This window comes from Aethalodelphis obliquidens, unplaced genomic scaffold (genome assembly GCF_003676395.1).
Source record: "Aethalodelphis obliquidens isolate GAN/ISIS:26980383/991018 unplaced genomic scaffold, ASM367639v1 scaffold6, whole genome shotgun sequence".
Classification (NCBI taxonomy): domain Eukaryota; kingdom Metazoa; phylum Chordata; class Mammalia; order Artiodactyla; family Delphinidae; genus Aethalodelphis; species Aethalodelphis obliquidens.
The window spans coordinates 75,000,628-75,015,191 of NW_020837950.1; the positions used below are offsets into that span (position 1 = coordinate 75,000,628).

General features: G+C 59.8%; 1 protein-coding gene across 4 annotated transcripts in view; it reads left to right on the top strand.

Annotated features, from left to right (window-relative positions):
* LETM1 (leucine zipper and EF-hand containing transmembrane protein 1) overlaps nucleotides 1-14,337 on the top strand; it is a 34,541-nt gene extending 20,204 nt beyond the window's left edge. Inside the window, exons 7-14 of one of the 4 annotated variants that reach the window (XM_027103947.1) lie at nucleotides 2,939-3,058; nucleotides 4,495-4,626; nucleotides 4,941-5,084; nucleotides 5,506-5,640; nucleotides 8,560-8,694; nucleotides 9,504-9,694; nucleotides 10,762-10,900; nucleotides 11,237-11,806. In XM_027103947.1, coding sequence (XP_026959748.1) covers nucleotides 2,939-3,058; nucleotides 4,495-4,626; nucleotides 4,941-5,084; nucleotides 5,506-5,640; nucleotides 8,560-8,694; nucleotides 9,504-9,694; nucleotides 10,762-10,900; nucleotides 11,237-11,347 — 1,107 coding nt within the window. In that variant the 3' untranslated portion in view covers nucleotides 11,348-11,806. The other 3 variants (XM_027103946.1, XM_027103945.1, XM_027103948.1) reach the window with 3 other exon arrangements.
* Nucleotides 14,338-14,564: the final 227 nt, after the last annotated feature.

Here is a 14,564-nt window from a genome sequence, read left to right on the forward strand (position 1 = left end):
CCCCCTGCCCCCTGTGGTGTCAGTAGAGACCAGCAGGGGGCCTGGCCTCCACCGGCACCCGACAGTCTCAAGGCACTCTCCATACTTCCCTGCTGGAGTGGTGTCAGGAGGGGCCAGTAAGAGGTTCTTCCGCCCCTCCCAGCCAGGGAGGCATGCAGAGCCTAGCGGGGAGGCCAGACTCCACCCACCCCTCCCAGTAGACTCAGAAGTACCTCTCCCCCTGGCCTCAGTGGAGGCCAGATCTCATCCGTTCCGGGGTGTAATTTACAATGACTGAGTGATGCCACAGAGAGCTCAGGGCTGTTGGAAGGAAGCTGTGCTCACAGTTCCCCAGAAGAGGGGACCAGGACGTGAGGAGAGGGAGGAGTCGAGACAGCCTTCATCACTGGTCAGCGGGAGTGGTCAGCTGGAGGCGTTTTTCATTGGGCAGGACGTGAAGCAGAGGTCAGAGTTTGTGGTTGGAGGATTTGAAATATGATTGTAGCACGCCCAGGAAAGCCAGGCAGCAGGGGAGACGTAAACAACTTTGTCCGTTGGTTTGGATCAGTAGATGCCAGATTGTCAGTTACACCACCTGTAAACGCTGGGTAGAACACCCCCATGCCAGAGCACTGTCAAGAGGAAGCCAGTTAGGACAGAAGATGGAAGTGAGCTCCAGGATCGCATAGCGTAATACCCAGAATTATACCCAGAATGTCCAGCTTCAGCCGAAAATCACTCCTCGTGCTGAGAACCAGGAGGACCCCAAAGCGAACGAAAAGAAGACAAGCAGTGGGTGCCAGCGCCATCCTGACCGTGGGCCACTCCCCAGATTCGGTGAAAGGCATGCATCTACAGATTGAAGACGCTGAGTGAACCTCAGACCGGATAAGCACAAAGAAGGCCACACAAAGACCCATAGTCAAATGAGCAAACGTGAAGGACAAAGAAGTAATTTTGAGGGGCTTCCCTGGTGGCCCAGTGGTTAAGAATCTGCCTGCCAGTGCAGGGGACACAGGTTCGGTCCCTGGTCCGGGAGGATCCCACGTGGCGTGGAGCAGCTAAGCCCGTGCACCACGACTACTGAAGCCCTCGCGCCTCGAGCCCATGTTCCGCAACAAGAGAAGCCACTGCAGTGAGAAGCCCGCGCACCGCAACGAAGAGTAGCCCCCGCTCACCGCAACCAGAGAAAGCCCGCGCGCAGCAATGAAGGCCCAACGCAGCCAAAAATAAAAATAAATTTATTTTAAAAAAAAAGAAGAAATAATTTTGAAAGCAATGAGAGAGAATGGCATCTTACCTGCAGGAAAAACAATTCAAATGACAGTGCATTTCTCATCAGAAACCATGGAGGCCAGAAGGAACTGGAAAGTATTTTTCGTGTGCTGAAAAAAAAGAACTCGGTCAATTCAATCCTAGATTCAGCAAAAATAAAAATTAAAGATAAAAACGAGGGAGAAATCAAGACGTTCCCAGGTGAAGGAAAACTACGACAATTTGTCACCAGCAGAGCCTAGAGGAACCTTAGGGCGTCAGGAAGAAAAAACACAAGCACCAGGCTTTGCTTCTGCTCGTGTGTCTTCTAAGTAAAGTGCGATGGTGGAGGCGAAGATGGGGCACTGTGTCAGTAGGTGACATGAGGATGAGCTCGACAAGCGCGGGAGGATAAAGGGGGGAGGCCACCACGTTCCCTCCATGATGGGGTAGGTGCATCATGTGATACCAGAGCAGCCCCTGAAAACGGACGCAGACATGTGCTCAGAAGCGCAGGAGACAAGTGCAGACGGGATCCACGTGCCCCACGGGAAGACGGGGAAAGGAACAAACAACCCAGATGTCCTTCACGGGGCAAACGGTGAAACCAGGACGTTTGTACCAGGCAGTGTACTCACTAAGGAAAGGAGTGGGTTATTACTACACACACTGCGTGGATCCTCAAGGAGTCCCCAAAGGCTGTGTGCTGTGCAGTCCCATCCCTGTAATGCTCTTCAAGTGACAGAATCACGGGGACGAAGAGCGGTTTGGTGGTTGGTTCCCAGGGGTCAAGACGGGGTGGGAGTGTCTGTGAGGTCCTCGTGGGGACAGAGGTGTCTTCTGCCTGGACTGGCTCGGCATCGCGTCCCGGCGGTGGTTTGATACTGCACGTTGCAAGGTGTTAGCCACGGGGAGGAGCCGTGTGGCTGCATGTCCGCCTACGGTTGTCTCACAGTTGACGCAGGTAGCGGTCGTGTCCTCCTCACAGGGTCACTGGGGGGTTTAAATGGGGGGAGCAGGTGGCACTGTTGCCGTTTGTTCCTCCTCTCCTCCCCCCTCGTCCCTGCACAGTGCAGGATGGGAGAAGCATGGGGTTCGGGCAGCAGGGCTGCTCCCTGGGCAGAGAGCAGGCCCTGAGTGGGTGTCTTCGCATCTCGGGGTGGGTCCTGGCTGTTGACCCTAAGGTCCCACCCTCTGTCAGAAGGTCTGATCACTGCAAACCTGGAATCGGGGCCTTGGTAGTGGGGGTTTATCTTGTGTTTGGCAAAGCATAGTAGGAAGGTGGTTTCTTTCTTTTTTTTATAAATGTATTTATTTTATTTATTTTTGGCTGCATTGGGTCTTCATTGCTGCGCACGGGCCCTCTCTAGTTGCAGCGAGGGGGGGTTGCAGAGCACGGGCTCTAGGCGCACAGGCCTCAGCAGCTGTAGCACGCGGGCTCAGCCGTTGTCGCTCGCAGGCTCCAGAGCGCAGGCCCAGCAGCTGTGGTGCACGGGCCCAGCCGCTCCACGGCATGTGGGATCTTCCCAGACCGGGGCTCGAAGCCATGTTGCCTTCATTGGCAGGTGGGCTCTCAACCACCGCGCCACCAGGGAAGCCCAGGAAGGTGGTTTCTAATCAGACACTTAGTTCCCAAGCGTGCGAATGCAGACAGCACAGACCCGTAGTGACCCTTCAGGAGGTAACTGCTGGCTTCCTTTGACAGCTGATCGCTGAGGAGGGTGTGGACAGCCTCAACGTCAAGGAGCTACAGGCGGCGTGTCGGGCGCGAGGCATGCGGGCCCTGGGCGTCACGGAAGACCGTCTGCGGGGCCAGCTGAAGCAGGTGCGTACCTGCGGCATGGTGGGGGGCCCCCCCTTCCGTCCCAGCAGGGGGCGGGAGGTGCTCCGGCTCAGCTGCCGCCTGGGCCAGGGCCTGTATGCGCTCCACACGCGGTGGCTGCCCGCCATTCCTGGGCGCCGCTCCCATCTCCCTCCCCGGCTCTTGGTTGCCTTTGCTGTGCTTGCTCTTCCCTCCGCCTCGTCTTCTGTGGACTCACGAGGACGAGGTCAGCTTCCTTTGAAATTCCAGTACGACTCTCAACTGAGGCCAGGGGTGTTTGGGGAAGTAGGACCCAGGCCAGGCCGACCTCCGAAACCCCTGCTCTTGGCAGCCTGGGTCTGAGTGACCCTGCTTCTCCGGCCGCTCAGAGGGCCCTCGGGCAGAAGCCAGGGGCCGGCTCTGCAGGGCCACAGGCCTGCCCCGCCGGCATGGGTCTGAGTGGATGCGACGATGGGTAGGCAACGTTCACAGCAACTCAGCCTTCGCATCAAAAGGGGCAGGGCGCCAGCTGGGCACCCCCTCGGGTTGTGTTCCCAGTGTAGACAGATCTGTTGACACCCGCTGCCCGCCCTGCTGACACAGACGGTGCTTAGTGGGCAGTGCCTTCTCGTCCTTGTCTTCACTGCCCTTGTCTCCGACAGGGTCCCCTCGCAGACCCTCCTCTGTGGGGGGTGCCCTGGGTCCGCCTGGGCTGGAGCACACCTGGGGCACTCGAGTGTGGGGCACTGTGCCCGAGGGATGTCAGGACTCGGGGGGTTCCGGTTTCCAAGGGCTCAGGTGTCTTCCTTCTCTCGTCGTTTAACCTGTGCTCGGCATTTTCTCCCCGTTCTGAGAGTTCTTCTCGCCCCATCTTTTGTTCTGTGTCTACCTTGTGTCCAAGCATTGTCGGGGTCTCTTTTGTCAGTTTGAACATTCTCTGTCACTAAAATAGCCTCAAACAGTGCCCAGCTCACGGTAGCTGTGCAAACCTCAAACGCCGAATGAATTCACCAGCGCCACCTTTGGAGTTTCTGTGCCATTGTTAAGTGAAGAACTTTGGGAACGGGACCTGGCCGTCTCGCTCAGTGTTTTATAAGCCCTGCAGCCTCGCTGCGGAGTGTCTCCTGCTCCCGTGACTGCGGCGGGCAGTGGGCGTTAGCACAGCGGCCTCGCTGCGGGGTGTCACGTGACTGAGGCAGGCAGTGGGCGTTAGCACAGCGGTAAATAGGCCCTTCGGAGCTTGCGGGGTCTCTCCCGGGAGAACTCGCTCGGGGGACGTACGGGTCCGCCCACTCAGGTGCCGCCGTGGTTGTTGCCACCAGTGTCCTCCTCCTCCCCTCCCCTACGCAAACCAGAACAAAGAGGGAAGTTCCAGGGCCAGAAGCCCTTGCCCGGGTCACAGGAAACGTGGGTGGGATGAGGCCGGCAGGTGAGTCTGGGTCTCCACCTCCCACTTCCAGTGGCTGGAGCTGCACCTGCACCAGGAGATCCCGACGTCGCTGCTCATCCTGTCCCGGGCCATGTACCTTCCTGACACCCTCTCTCCCGCCGACCAGCTCAAGTCCACCCTGCAGACCCTTCCGGAGATTGTGGTGCGTGTTGCAAGGCCCCCTTCTGCTGCTCACTCTGCCGGGGGCCCTCTCCCTTCTGGGGGAGCCCCCGGACCCACCACTTGCCCCCTCCTTTCTTGTCTGCCCTCTACACGCTGAGGGCCCTGCGGTGCGTGCAGAAGGTGACCCTTGGGGTCCTCAGGGCGTTTCCCAGCAGCCGGGGTTCCTGCTCCTCGGAGAGCAAGCCCTGATGGCCAAGACACCCCGAGACCCGGGCCAGGCACTGTGTGGGCTGCTCTGGTGGGGGCGCGCCTGCCCCGCTTCCAAGTGCGCTCACAGGTGTCCCCTCCCTGAAGGCGAAGGAGGCCCAGGTGAAGGTGGCCGAGGTGGAGGGCGAGCAGGTGGACAACAAGGCGAAGCTGGAGGCCACGCTGCAGGAGGAGGCGGCCATCCAGCAGGAGCATCGCGAGAAAGAGCTGCAGAGGCGGTCCCAGGCGGCGGTGAGCGGGCAGCGGGGCGGTGGAAGGGCTGGGCCCATGGGTGGGGTGGGGGTGGGGTGGGGGCACGGGGAGGCAGACGCACTCTTGCGGCTCGGGCGCCAGTCAGCGCAAGCGGCCGGCCCTGAGGCCCTGAAGCTGGGGTTCGAGGCTGTGGCGACCTGACCGAGGCCTCCGGCAGCCCGTAGGTGCTGGGGCGTGGATGCAGAAGCTGCGTGACTGCGCTCGTCACGCGCTGCGCTCACGTGGAGGGTCCTGCGGCGGAACCTGGTGGAGGCAGACCCCACTGCCAGCCGGCCGGGCTCTGTAGACCTTGCCCCGCGCCTGGCGGCCCTCTGGCCAGCGGCACGTCTGCCGGTGTGGATGCCTGGGAAGGCCACGGTCTGACGGGTGGTGCTGAGCCGGCAGCGGCTTTGCGTTTCAGAAGGAAGTGGAGCCTGAAGTGGTGGCAGAAGGTGCCCCTGGGAGGCTGGTGGTCGAGCCGCAGCCGGAAGTGCCTGATGTGACCCTGCCGTCCGAGGCCCTGACGGACAGCGCGCCCGTCCTAGAGGGCTTGAAGGTAACGGCGCCCGCCTGGAGGGAGCGGTGTTGGAGCCGCACCGCAGGGCCAGTGAGCCCGCCTGCAGGGTGGGGGCTCCCGAGGAAGCGGGGCCGGAAGGCCGCAGCCTGGCTTCTCAGGGTGACGGTGGATGGTCGAGGGGCGAGGAGAGCGAGGCCGGGGAGGGTGAGGCGGCCCTGCCCTGGCTGCGGCCCCTGTGCTCTGCGTGGCAGGGCCCCCAGCGGGGAAGCCCCCCTTGCTGTCCCCTTCCCAGCTGCCCGGCGCAGGGGGCCCGACGTGCGGTGCGCGCTGGGGGTGCTCGCTTCTGGCAGCCTCGCCGTCGTGGTTGTAGCCCATGTTCCTCATGAGACGCCTTCTGCCGGGGGAACTGCCAGGTGGCCCCTGGCACACGGAGCATGATGGGCAGAGCGGCTTCTGAAGGCGTGTTGGGGGCAGGAGGTGTTTACTAGATGGGCGGCAGCAGCGTCGGGCAGCTGGAATAGGAGACAGAAACCAGGACGGCAGCTTTATGTCTGGGGATTCCCAGCGAGGTCCCGGGGTGGGGCGGGTGGGGGACCACCGCATTCAGAGGGGTCAGAGGGGGGACGAGGCTGTGGTGGGGGGTGCGCGTGAAGTCGAGTGTGTTGATACCTGGGTGGAGGGGTGGGCCTCGTCACGTGTCCTGAGGGCCGTGTGGATGGGGACTGACCCCTGATGGGCCCCGGCGGGGTCATTGGAGGTGGAGGGAAGGGCCCCACTGCAGGGCCTCAGGGAGGAGTGTCCTCCAGTCCTGTGCGTATGAGAAGAGAAAGCATAAAGCATCAACACCGGGGGTCTTGGTGAAGGGAGCTGTGGGCTGCAGGGCTGGTGTGGTGTGGTGGGAAGGGGTTGGCGTAGCCTGGGATGAGTCCGGTGAGCCTCTGTTCGCCTGGTGATGGCCCAGGAGACAGATGAAGACCCACACGCTCTTGTCACTGAGGAGAGGCTGAGAGGAGGAGGGTCCCGGAGCCTGGGCTGACCTAGGCTTGAAGGGTGGCCCTGGGAAGGGTCAGGAACCGAGGTACCAGGGTCATTTGGAAGGCAGTTTGGGGCTGAGGCCAGGAAGCTGAACAGAGGCGGGGCCTGGTCGGGCCCATGGAGCGGGGTCTGGGGTTAGGGGTCGCTCGTCAGCAGTAGGGCCAGGATGGTTGGCTGTCTCCATGGAAACAGGTGCATTCCATTTCCAGTGGATTCAAGACTTAGACGTGAAAGGACATTTAAACTCTCCGGAGAGCTTATGAGCTAAGGATCGCCAAGGATTTCTTAGCAAGGAGCACAAACCTTTAAAAACTTACACTGAAGAACCTTGGTTTGTTGGAAAGATGCCACAGAGAGTCGGAGCACCGCCATTTCCTATTTGCAGCACAAGGCTGGGTCTTACCGGTATTGACCATTTACTCGGACAGAGACCTGAATAGCTCTAGGAAGTTGAGTTGGTAGCTGAAGAACCTCTCCACAGGGAAAGCCCCAGACCCACATGGCTTCAGGGGTGAAGTTGCTGGTGAGTCCAAACATGTAAAGAATAAACCCTTCCCGTGCTACACAAGCTCTTGGCAGAAAGTTGAGAAGAGGATATTCTGAGATGAGCTGCCCCTGATGCCAAAACCAGGTGGATACGAGACAGCTACAGACCAGCATCTGTCCTGAACACAGGTGTGAAATTCTCAACAAGTTTCCAGTAAGTGAAATGCAGCTGTTCTGTAGAAAGGACAATACACTGTGACCTGGTGGGGTTTGTCCAAGGAATACAAAAAAATTAGTTAATGTAACGAGCACATGAACAGCCTCAAGAGAAAAACCATGTACGATCATTTCAGCAGATGCACAAAAAGCGCTTGGCAGAATTCAGCATCTCTCCTCAATTGAAAAGGTCTCTCAGCAAACGAGTGGGAGCGAACCTTCTCAACCCCACTTAAAGCAGCCAGAGTGGCCCCTGCGGTCACAGGATCCCTAACGGTAGCACGGGCGTCTGCTGTCACCACCGGTTCAGCATCGGACTGCGGGACTGGCCAGGATGGTTAGAGAAGAACAAGGAAAATCGCACAGAAGCGAAGCTATTCACGGGTGACGTGAGCACCTAAGAGGTCATCGCACTTGTTTGTACTAGTAACGAACAATCAAGCTGAAATTCTAAGAAGCACATCGCACGGCAGCATCCGGAAAATGAACTACTCGGGGAAAGTTTGAAAGTAGATACGAAGACCTGTACAGGATGCTGTAAAGTGTTGCTGAGGTAGATTAAAGCAGCAACTAAACGGAGAGCTTCACTGCACTCGCGGATGTGAAGACTCGGTGTTGGTAGGATGTTAATTCTCCGCAGCCGATCTGTGGATTCAACACCATCAAAATCCCAGCAGGCTTTGTTGTTGACATTGACAGACTTACTCTAAAACATATACGGAAATTCAGAGGACCTAGAATAGCCACGACGATGGAGAGAAGCAGGTTTGGCGTATCTGCGGATGGAATCGTGCACGGCGGTCAGAAGGAACACACCGTCATGTGGGTGAATCTCAGGGTGACGGAGCTCGAGCCATGTGATACCGTTTGTCAGAATTCCAGCAAACGAGGCTGTCGTGGCAGAAGGCAGGCCAGTGGGGTGGGGGTGGGGACGTGGGCACAAGGAAACCTTCAGGGTGACGATACTTCTCTGTCGGGTGGTGGTCGCTCCGTGGCTATGCACGTCTGCCGGACACATTTGCACAGGTGCGCTCGGGTGCAGGAGGCCCCTCGGAGAGCGAAGACGGTGACTGCAGGTGCCTGTCGCCTCGCCCAGAGCCCAAGACTGGCATGCGCAGTGTGGACACGGGACACGGATAGAAAAGTGGCCAAGCCTTCGGGGGAAAGCCAGTTACTCCCCTTCATGTAGGGTTTCGGTTTGCTTGTTTATTTTCTTTCCAGGAAGAGGAAATAACTCAGGAGGAAATTGACATACTCAGTGACGCCTGCTCGAAACTGAAGGGTCAGAAGAAATCTCTGACGAAAGAGAAGGAGGAGCTGGAGCTGCTGAAGGAGGACGTCCAGGACTACAGCGAGGTGCGGCGTGGGGGGAGGGGGGGCGGGGGCGGGGCTGAGGCTACACACAGAGTAAACCCAGGCTGCATCGCCCCGAGTATTCAGTGATGCCTCCGTCAGATAAGGGAAAAGCTGGCCAAATGGTCTTTGGAGAGAAAACTGAATTTAAGTAAATCTTATTCAGTAGCTTTTCTAGTCATCCCACTCTGTCACTTTCCCCCGGAATGCTGGCCATTCGCCCTTGTCGATGACACGCATATATCTTTTTAGTTTCTAAACACATGAAGGTATCAGATGAACAGTCTGGTCACTTGGTATATGAAATCTTATTTTGTTCATGATTCCCCAAAAGAGACTTCTTTCTCACACACTATTTATTTATTTATTTATTTTAAGATTGGTAAAAATAATCTGTTACTTTCTGAACTTTGTCGTGGCAGCCCTCTTGTGTGGGTTCTCCAGTCCCCACCTCACCTCCCGTTCTTCCCTGTAACGCTTGCTCCTAGGGAAAACCACAAGTTGGAATTTAAGAAGGCACTCACCATTCCTGGACTCTTTCACCGTCAGGAAGAAAGTCGGGGGTTCAGGACAGAGTTCATTTCCTTTGCTACAAAAACAGTGCTTGAGTTTGCAGTGAGAACCAATTTGCATGATAGACAGCAGTAAGCCTGCTGCTTCGTGGCCCCAGTTAATGGGACCGCTCCGCGCACAGCCTAGACCTTTCCACCTTGATGATGGAGTCTGGGTTAACCCAGTACTTCTGCAAGGTGAACTTAAGGTTTCTTTTTTAGTTTTAAGGCAGTCTTTTTACAAGCAAACAATTTTATTAGGACTTGCAGGAGATCAAGAAGGAACTTTCAAAGACTGGCAAAGAAATCTACGTGGAAGAGTCTAAAGCCAGCAAGAGGCTGACGAAGCGGGTGCAGCAGATGATCGGGCAGATCGACAGCCTGCTCACGCAGCTGGAGGCCGATCAGAAGGCTGGCAAGCTGGGCGTGGCCGCCGAGGGCTCGCCTGCAGGGTGAGTGTGCGACGCGGTTGCCGGGGGCCTGGAGCCCGGGGGGGCCCAGGGCCTTTCTGACCGGAGCGCGTTTCTCAGCTTTGGTGACCAGCTGCCCCGCCCTTCTGACCTAGCGGCTGCAGCCAGAACCCAGGTGTCCCCACTTCTCCACGACACTGTCACTGAAGCGGCCCCAAGTTGGGTCTTCCCTGCACGCGCGTGTGCTCACACACACAAGCGCACGCACACACGGTGCAGCGCTGTCAGCCCACGTCTGGAGGACCTGGGCTGCGGCTGCCTGCTCTCCCTGTGTCCACCGCCCCTCCCCCAGCTCTCTCCAGGCTGTTGTCACCGGTCCTTCCACAGTGTCCTTCGGATCACAGCTCCCTTGGGAACCACCAGCCTCTCCCTGTCCCTTCTCCCCTTCCTCCAGCCTCCTCCCTCTTCCTGAACCCCTACACACAGGCAACTCAATAATGACCCCCTGCGTGGGGGCCGGCTCTGCACTGGTGTGTCCCACATGCCTGGGACAGCGGCCAGCGGGGGCCAGTGTCGTGTGAGTGGCTGCCGGGCAAATGAAACCCCCCCAGGTGGTAGCGACTGACACTCGGCGCTCCCGTGGGCCAGACACCGCACCACGAGCGCCCATGTCTCCAGGGGGCAGGCAGGCGGGCTGGCTGCAGGGCCCCCGCTGTCCTCAGGTCAGCGGCCCTTCCCCCCGGGCAAGGCCAGTGTCCCCGCTTGGATTGACCTGCTGTGCTGTGTGGGCCCACTGCCCTCCACCTGGTCGGAGGGCAGTGTGGCCATACTCAGCCCCTCCCACCCTGACCAGGGCACAGGCAGGCCTGAGGGACCCACTGGCCTCGTCCCCACTGGAGAGGCCGGGCTCGCTGGGCGGCTGCGCACACACAGGAGACCCTGGACGGGGCGGTGGTTTCTGTTTCTGTGTCCAAGCTGGCTGGGTGTTCCCAGAGGACGGGGCGAGGGAGCTCTGGAGGGAGGGGCTGTCCAGGGCAGGTCTGACCCACGGGGCCCCAGTGAGGCTGTGGGGGGCGCCAGCTGTGCCGCATGCGGGCTGTGTTCCCCAGGGGGACCGTCATCAGCGTTGCTGAGCTCATCACTGCCATGAAGCAAATCAAGCACATTCCCGAAAACAAGCTCGTCAGCTTGGCCTCGGCCCTGGACGAAAATAAGGACGGCAAGGTCAACATCGACGACCTCGTCAAGGTGGGTCGTGGGGGTCTCGCTGGCAGCCTTTTCCACCTGTGCGTCCACCCGAGAGGCCCCTGGGGCTGGTCTTGCCCTCGCCGCAAACAGAGTGGAGTCAGGGCAGTGAGGCCGTCCGTCCAGAGCAGGCCACCGGCTCTTGCTTGGCCTCCCCTGGCCCAGCCCTGGCCGGGTCTGCGGAGCATGGTGTTGGGGGGGCTGGGCCATGGCAGCCCGGAGGGGACGCGTGTGGCCCTCGGGGCTGGGCCTCGGGACCCCTGGGGGTGGCCGGAGGCCTGAGAGGGTGCCGGGAGCTTGGGCAGCCCAGGCGACCTGCAAGGGGCTCCGCCTCCACAGGACGGCCGTGGGCTCTGGCGTTCCTGTGGAGAGCACGCCTTCGCCGGCAGCTCTCATGGCTCCAGGGTCTCTCCGGCCCGTCGGGGACTTTCCACTCAAACGTCTACCTAGAATGTCAGCGGACGTCACTCTGGTCGGGAGCGCGGCCTTCCCCGCTCGGGGGCCGAGCGCCATCACCCCGGCGGCAGCAGTGGCTGGGCGGGGCCCGTCGTCTGGGGCCCCTCCTTGGTGCCCACGGCGCTCTGCCCGAGCAGGGCCCGGCCCGGCAGCCTCGCTGTGTCGTCCATCCCACCTTCCTGCAGCCCTGCGACCCGAGGGAGGCACAGCTGGCGCCCTCACCTGGGCCCGCTCCCTGGCGGCTCATAGCCTGGGCTGGGGCTGTGGAGCCTGTTGGCTCCGTGCGGGTGGGGGTCTGGCCCTCAGAAGACCGGGGCAGATGGAGGACCCAGGGCCCCCGGCGGGACAGCGTGGCCTATGGGTGCCAAAGGCCATCCCAGCCTGGTGGCCGTGTGCCGTGTGCCCTCCGTGTCCTGAGGGGAGATTTCATGCTGTGAAGGGGCAGAGCCACCTCTGAGGCCCTCGTCCCTTCCCGTGTGTGCAGGTGATCGAGCTGGTGGACAAAGAAGACATCCACATCTCCACCAGCCAGGTGGCTGAGATTGTGGCCACGCTGGGGAAGGAGGAGAAGGTGGAGGAGAGGGAGAAGGCCAAGGAGAAGGCCGAGAAGGAGGCCGCAGAGGTGAAGAGTTAGGGCCCGCCGGCTCTCAGGTGCCTTGGTGGCCCTTTGTGCGTCTGCCGCGGCGGTCCTAACGTGACAGTTATTGCTTTGAAGTGATTCTTAGAGACAGATCTAATATTTTGTCTGTAATAAATCAGAGACTTCATAATCGGTAATTTTTAATTTCCATCATTCCACGAAGATTCAGCCAGTCTGGATCCCTGAACCCCTCCAGGGAGTCTGCTCTGGATTCACGCGGTGGCCCAGTGCTGCTGTGGTCCCAGCTGTGGCAGGCAAGCGTGCGGCCTGCCGGCAGCGGGGGTCGTGGCCCTGCACAGCCCCCTGGGCTCCTGAAGCGGCTCGGGCCTCCCCGCGTGTCCCCTGGCGGTGTCTGCTGCGGGAGGAGAGAGGACCGGCCGCGTGGACTCCCCGTGCCCACGGAGCCCCAGGCGTGGGATTGGAGTCGTGCAGACACAGCCGCCTCGGCCTGGAGAGGACGCTGCGTGAGTCGTGGGCCTGGATTCGCACAGATCAGTGTGAATAGGAGCCACTCGTGCGCGCTCCCAAGCTCACATCTGCAGCGAGTGAGCAACACGCCCGTCATCTCCGTGGCCTCTGGAGGGCCGCGTTCTCTGACGCGGATGTCAGGTCTCCTGGAAGTTCGCTCTGACGTGTGTATCCGAGCTCTTTCTTGAGTTCTCTTTGATTCTCACCTAACCCTAACCACTTAACTGGTACAGAATTTCCTCACATGACAGTCTGCCCACCTGAGTAAATCCAACGTAATTATGCCAGGAGAGGTGCTAATGAAGCCCTGGACAGTGAAGCATCTCGGGTGCAGTCATCTGTTGTGCTTTTAGGAAGTGTCCTCATTTGGGGTGTTCGGAGTGGGTGTCACCGCGTGTCCGGTGATGGGTCCACAACCGGCAGCTTGGGGAGGCCGGTGCTCCGTGGCGGGGGGGGCGGGGGTGCTGGGCGGCCTGCGGCCCCAGCTCTGTCCGGCTGCCCACGTGAAGGCTGGGTCAGGTACGGCAAGAACGTTCTTTGGGGGAAAACAGACATAGGAATCGGAAGACGTGGGCCTAGAGTGGCCAGATGAGCTGAGGGAGGACGACGACGAGATGATCGCTTCCAAGTTACTTGAAACTTTCTACCCAGCCACTAAAGAAGAAACTCGACAGCATAAGCTTCTGTATTCTCAGATGTAAACCTTCGTAAAGGGACAGTGGTTCTAAAGGGTTCCTCGTTCGGTTATTCAAGAGGCACGTTCCCCACGCTTAGTTGATACTTCCGAGTCCTCTCACACGTGTTTCAGTGGCCTGGTTTTCCGCTGCGGAAGCGTGCTTGCTCGTGAACTTCGTGGTAGCCGGCGTGCCGCGGATGGGGTCGTCCTTGCCGCCTCCGTCCTCACCTCGCTGCCTTCGCCAGGCGCCCGGGGCGTCCCCGTCGCTGCCATCGCACACCCACCCCGCATCCCCCCCGCCCTCCCGGATCGTGCGTGTCTGCGCCCCCAGTGCAGCGGGACCCTTCGCTGGTGTTTGTACCGTGGGCCACGGTCTGCTGCAGGCTTCCCCCTTCGCGTTGCTTGTTTTTACTGTCCTGAACTTTATTTATTGCCGCTGACAGGGGTGCCCGGGTGCAGGTGTATGGAACGCGGCTCTGGGAACGAGAGTCTTATGTGACGAGCGAGGCGTCAGGGCCGCCGTCTGTTGACTGAGTGCCCGGTGCCTGTGCCCGGCCTTCCCGAGCTTTCTCAAGAGGGCGCCTGTGTCCTCGGGATCTGTGACGTCCTCGGGATCTGTGACGCGGAATGGGAATTCTTCCTTCGCTCCACCTAAACACCGGTTTCTTCATTAGGGATTCAGGAAGTTGGCACGTGGCTTCCAGAGTCGCTTTGGAATATCCAAATCCAGACTTTGAGAAGGAAGGGCACCTGGTAACTTGCAGAGAAGAACCTCTAGGCAGTGCTCCTCACGGCGGGCCCTGGGCCGCTGGTGGCTCTGTCTGCGTGTCCGCCAGGGGCCCAGGGCCGGCTTGGCCTGAGGGCCGCCTCCTCGGGCTGTGTGTAAACACCTTTTTTAGAAATAGTGTTTTTATTAAAATATCAAATTCGTGTTCCTGTAACAGCTCAAAACCAGATTTGTGAACCGTGTGGCCCACCGGCAGTCAGGGCGGGAAATGGCAGAGCTGTCTGGGCGTCTGGTCCCAGCCTCGCGGCAGGAGAGCGTGACGAGAGGGCCTTCCAGCGCTCTGGTCCTGGCCTCTGGTGTCCCCTTGTGCTGTGACCGCGTGCCCTGCCCGTCCCCTCAGACTGTGCTGGTGACTAGGCACTCGAGTTGATGTAAGGAGAAGGTTGAATAAAGCGCTGTCGTGATGGCCTGTCTTCCCTGTGATGGTCTGTCTGTCAGGTCAGCGAGGCAGCCACTGCCTGACCAGGCTTTCCTCTCCCCGACCCTCAGAGGCCCCGGGGTGGGGGGTGGTCCCTGGTGGGCAGGGCTGGGACCCTGGCCAGCCCTAGGGGGTGGAATTCTGTTCTGAGAGACTGAGGGCCCCTGGGATCAGGGACAGCACTGCCTAAGGGCTGTGCCCTCCACTGTCTGAGGGGGCCCT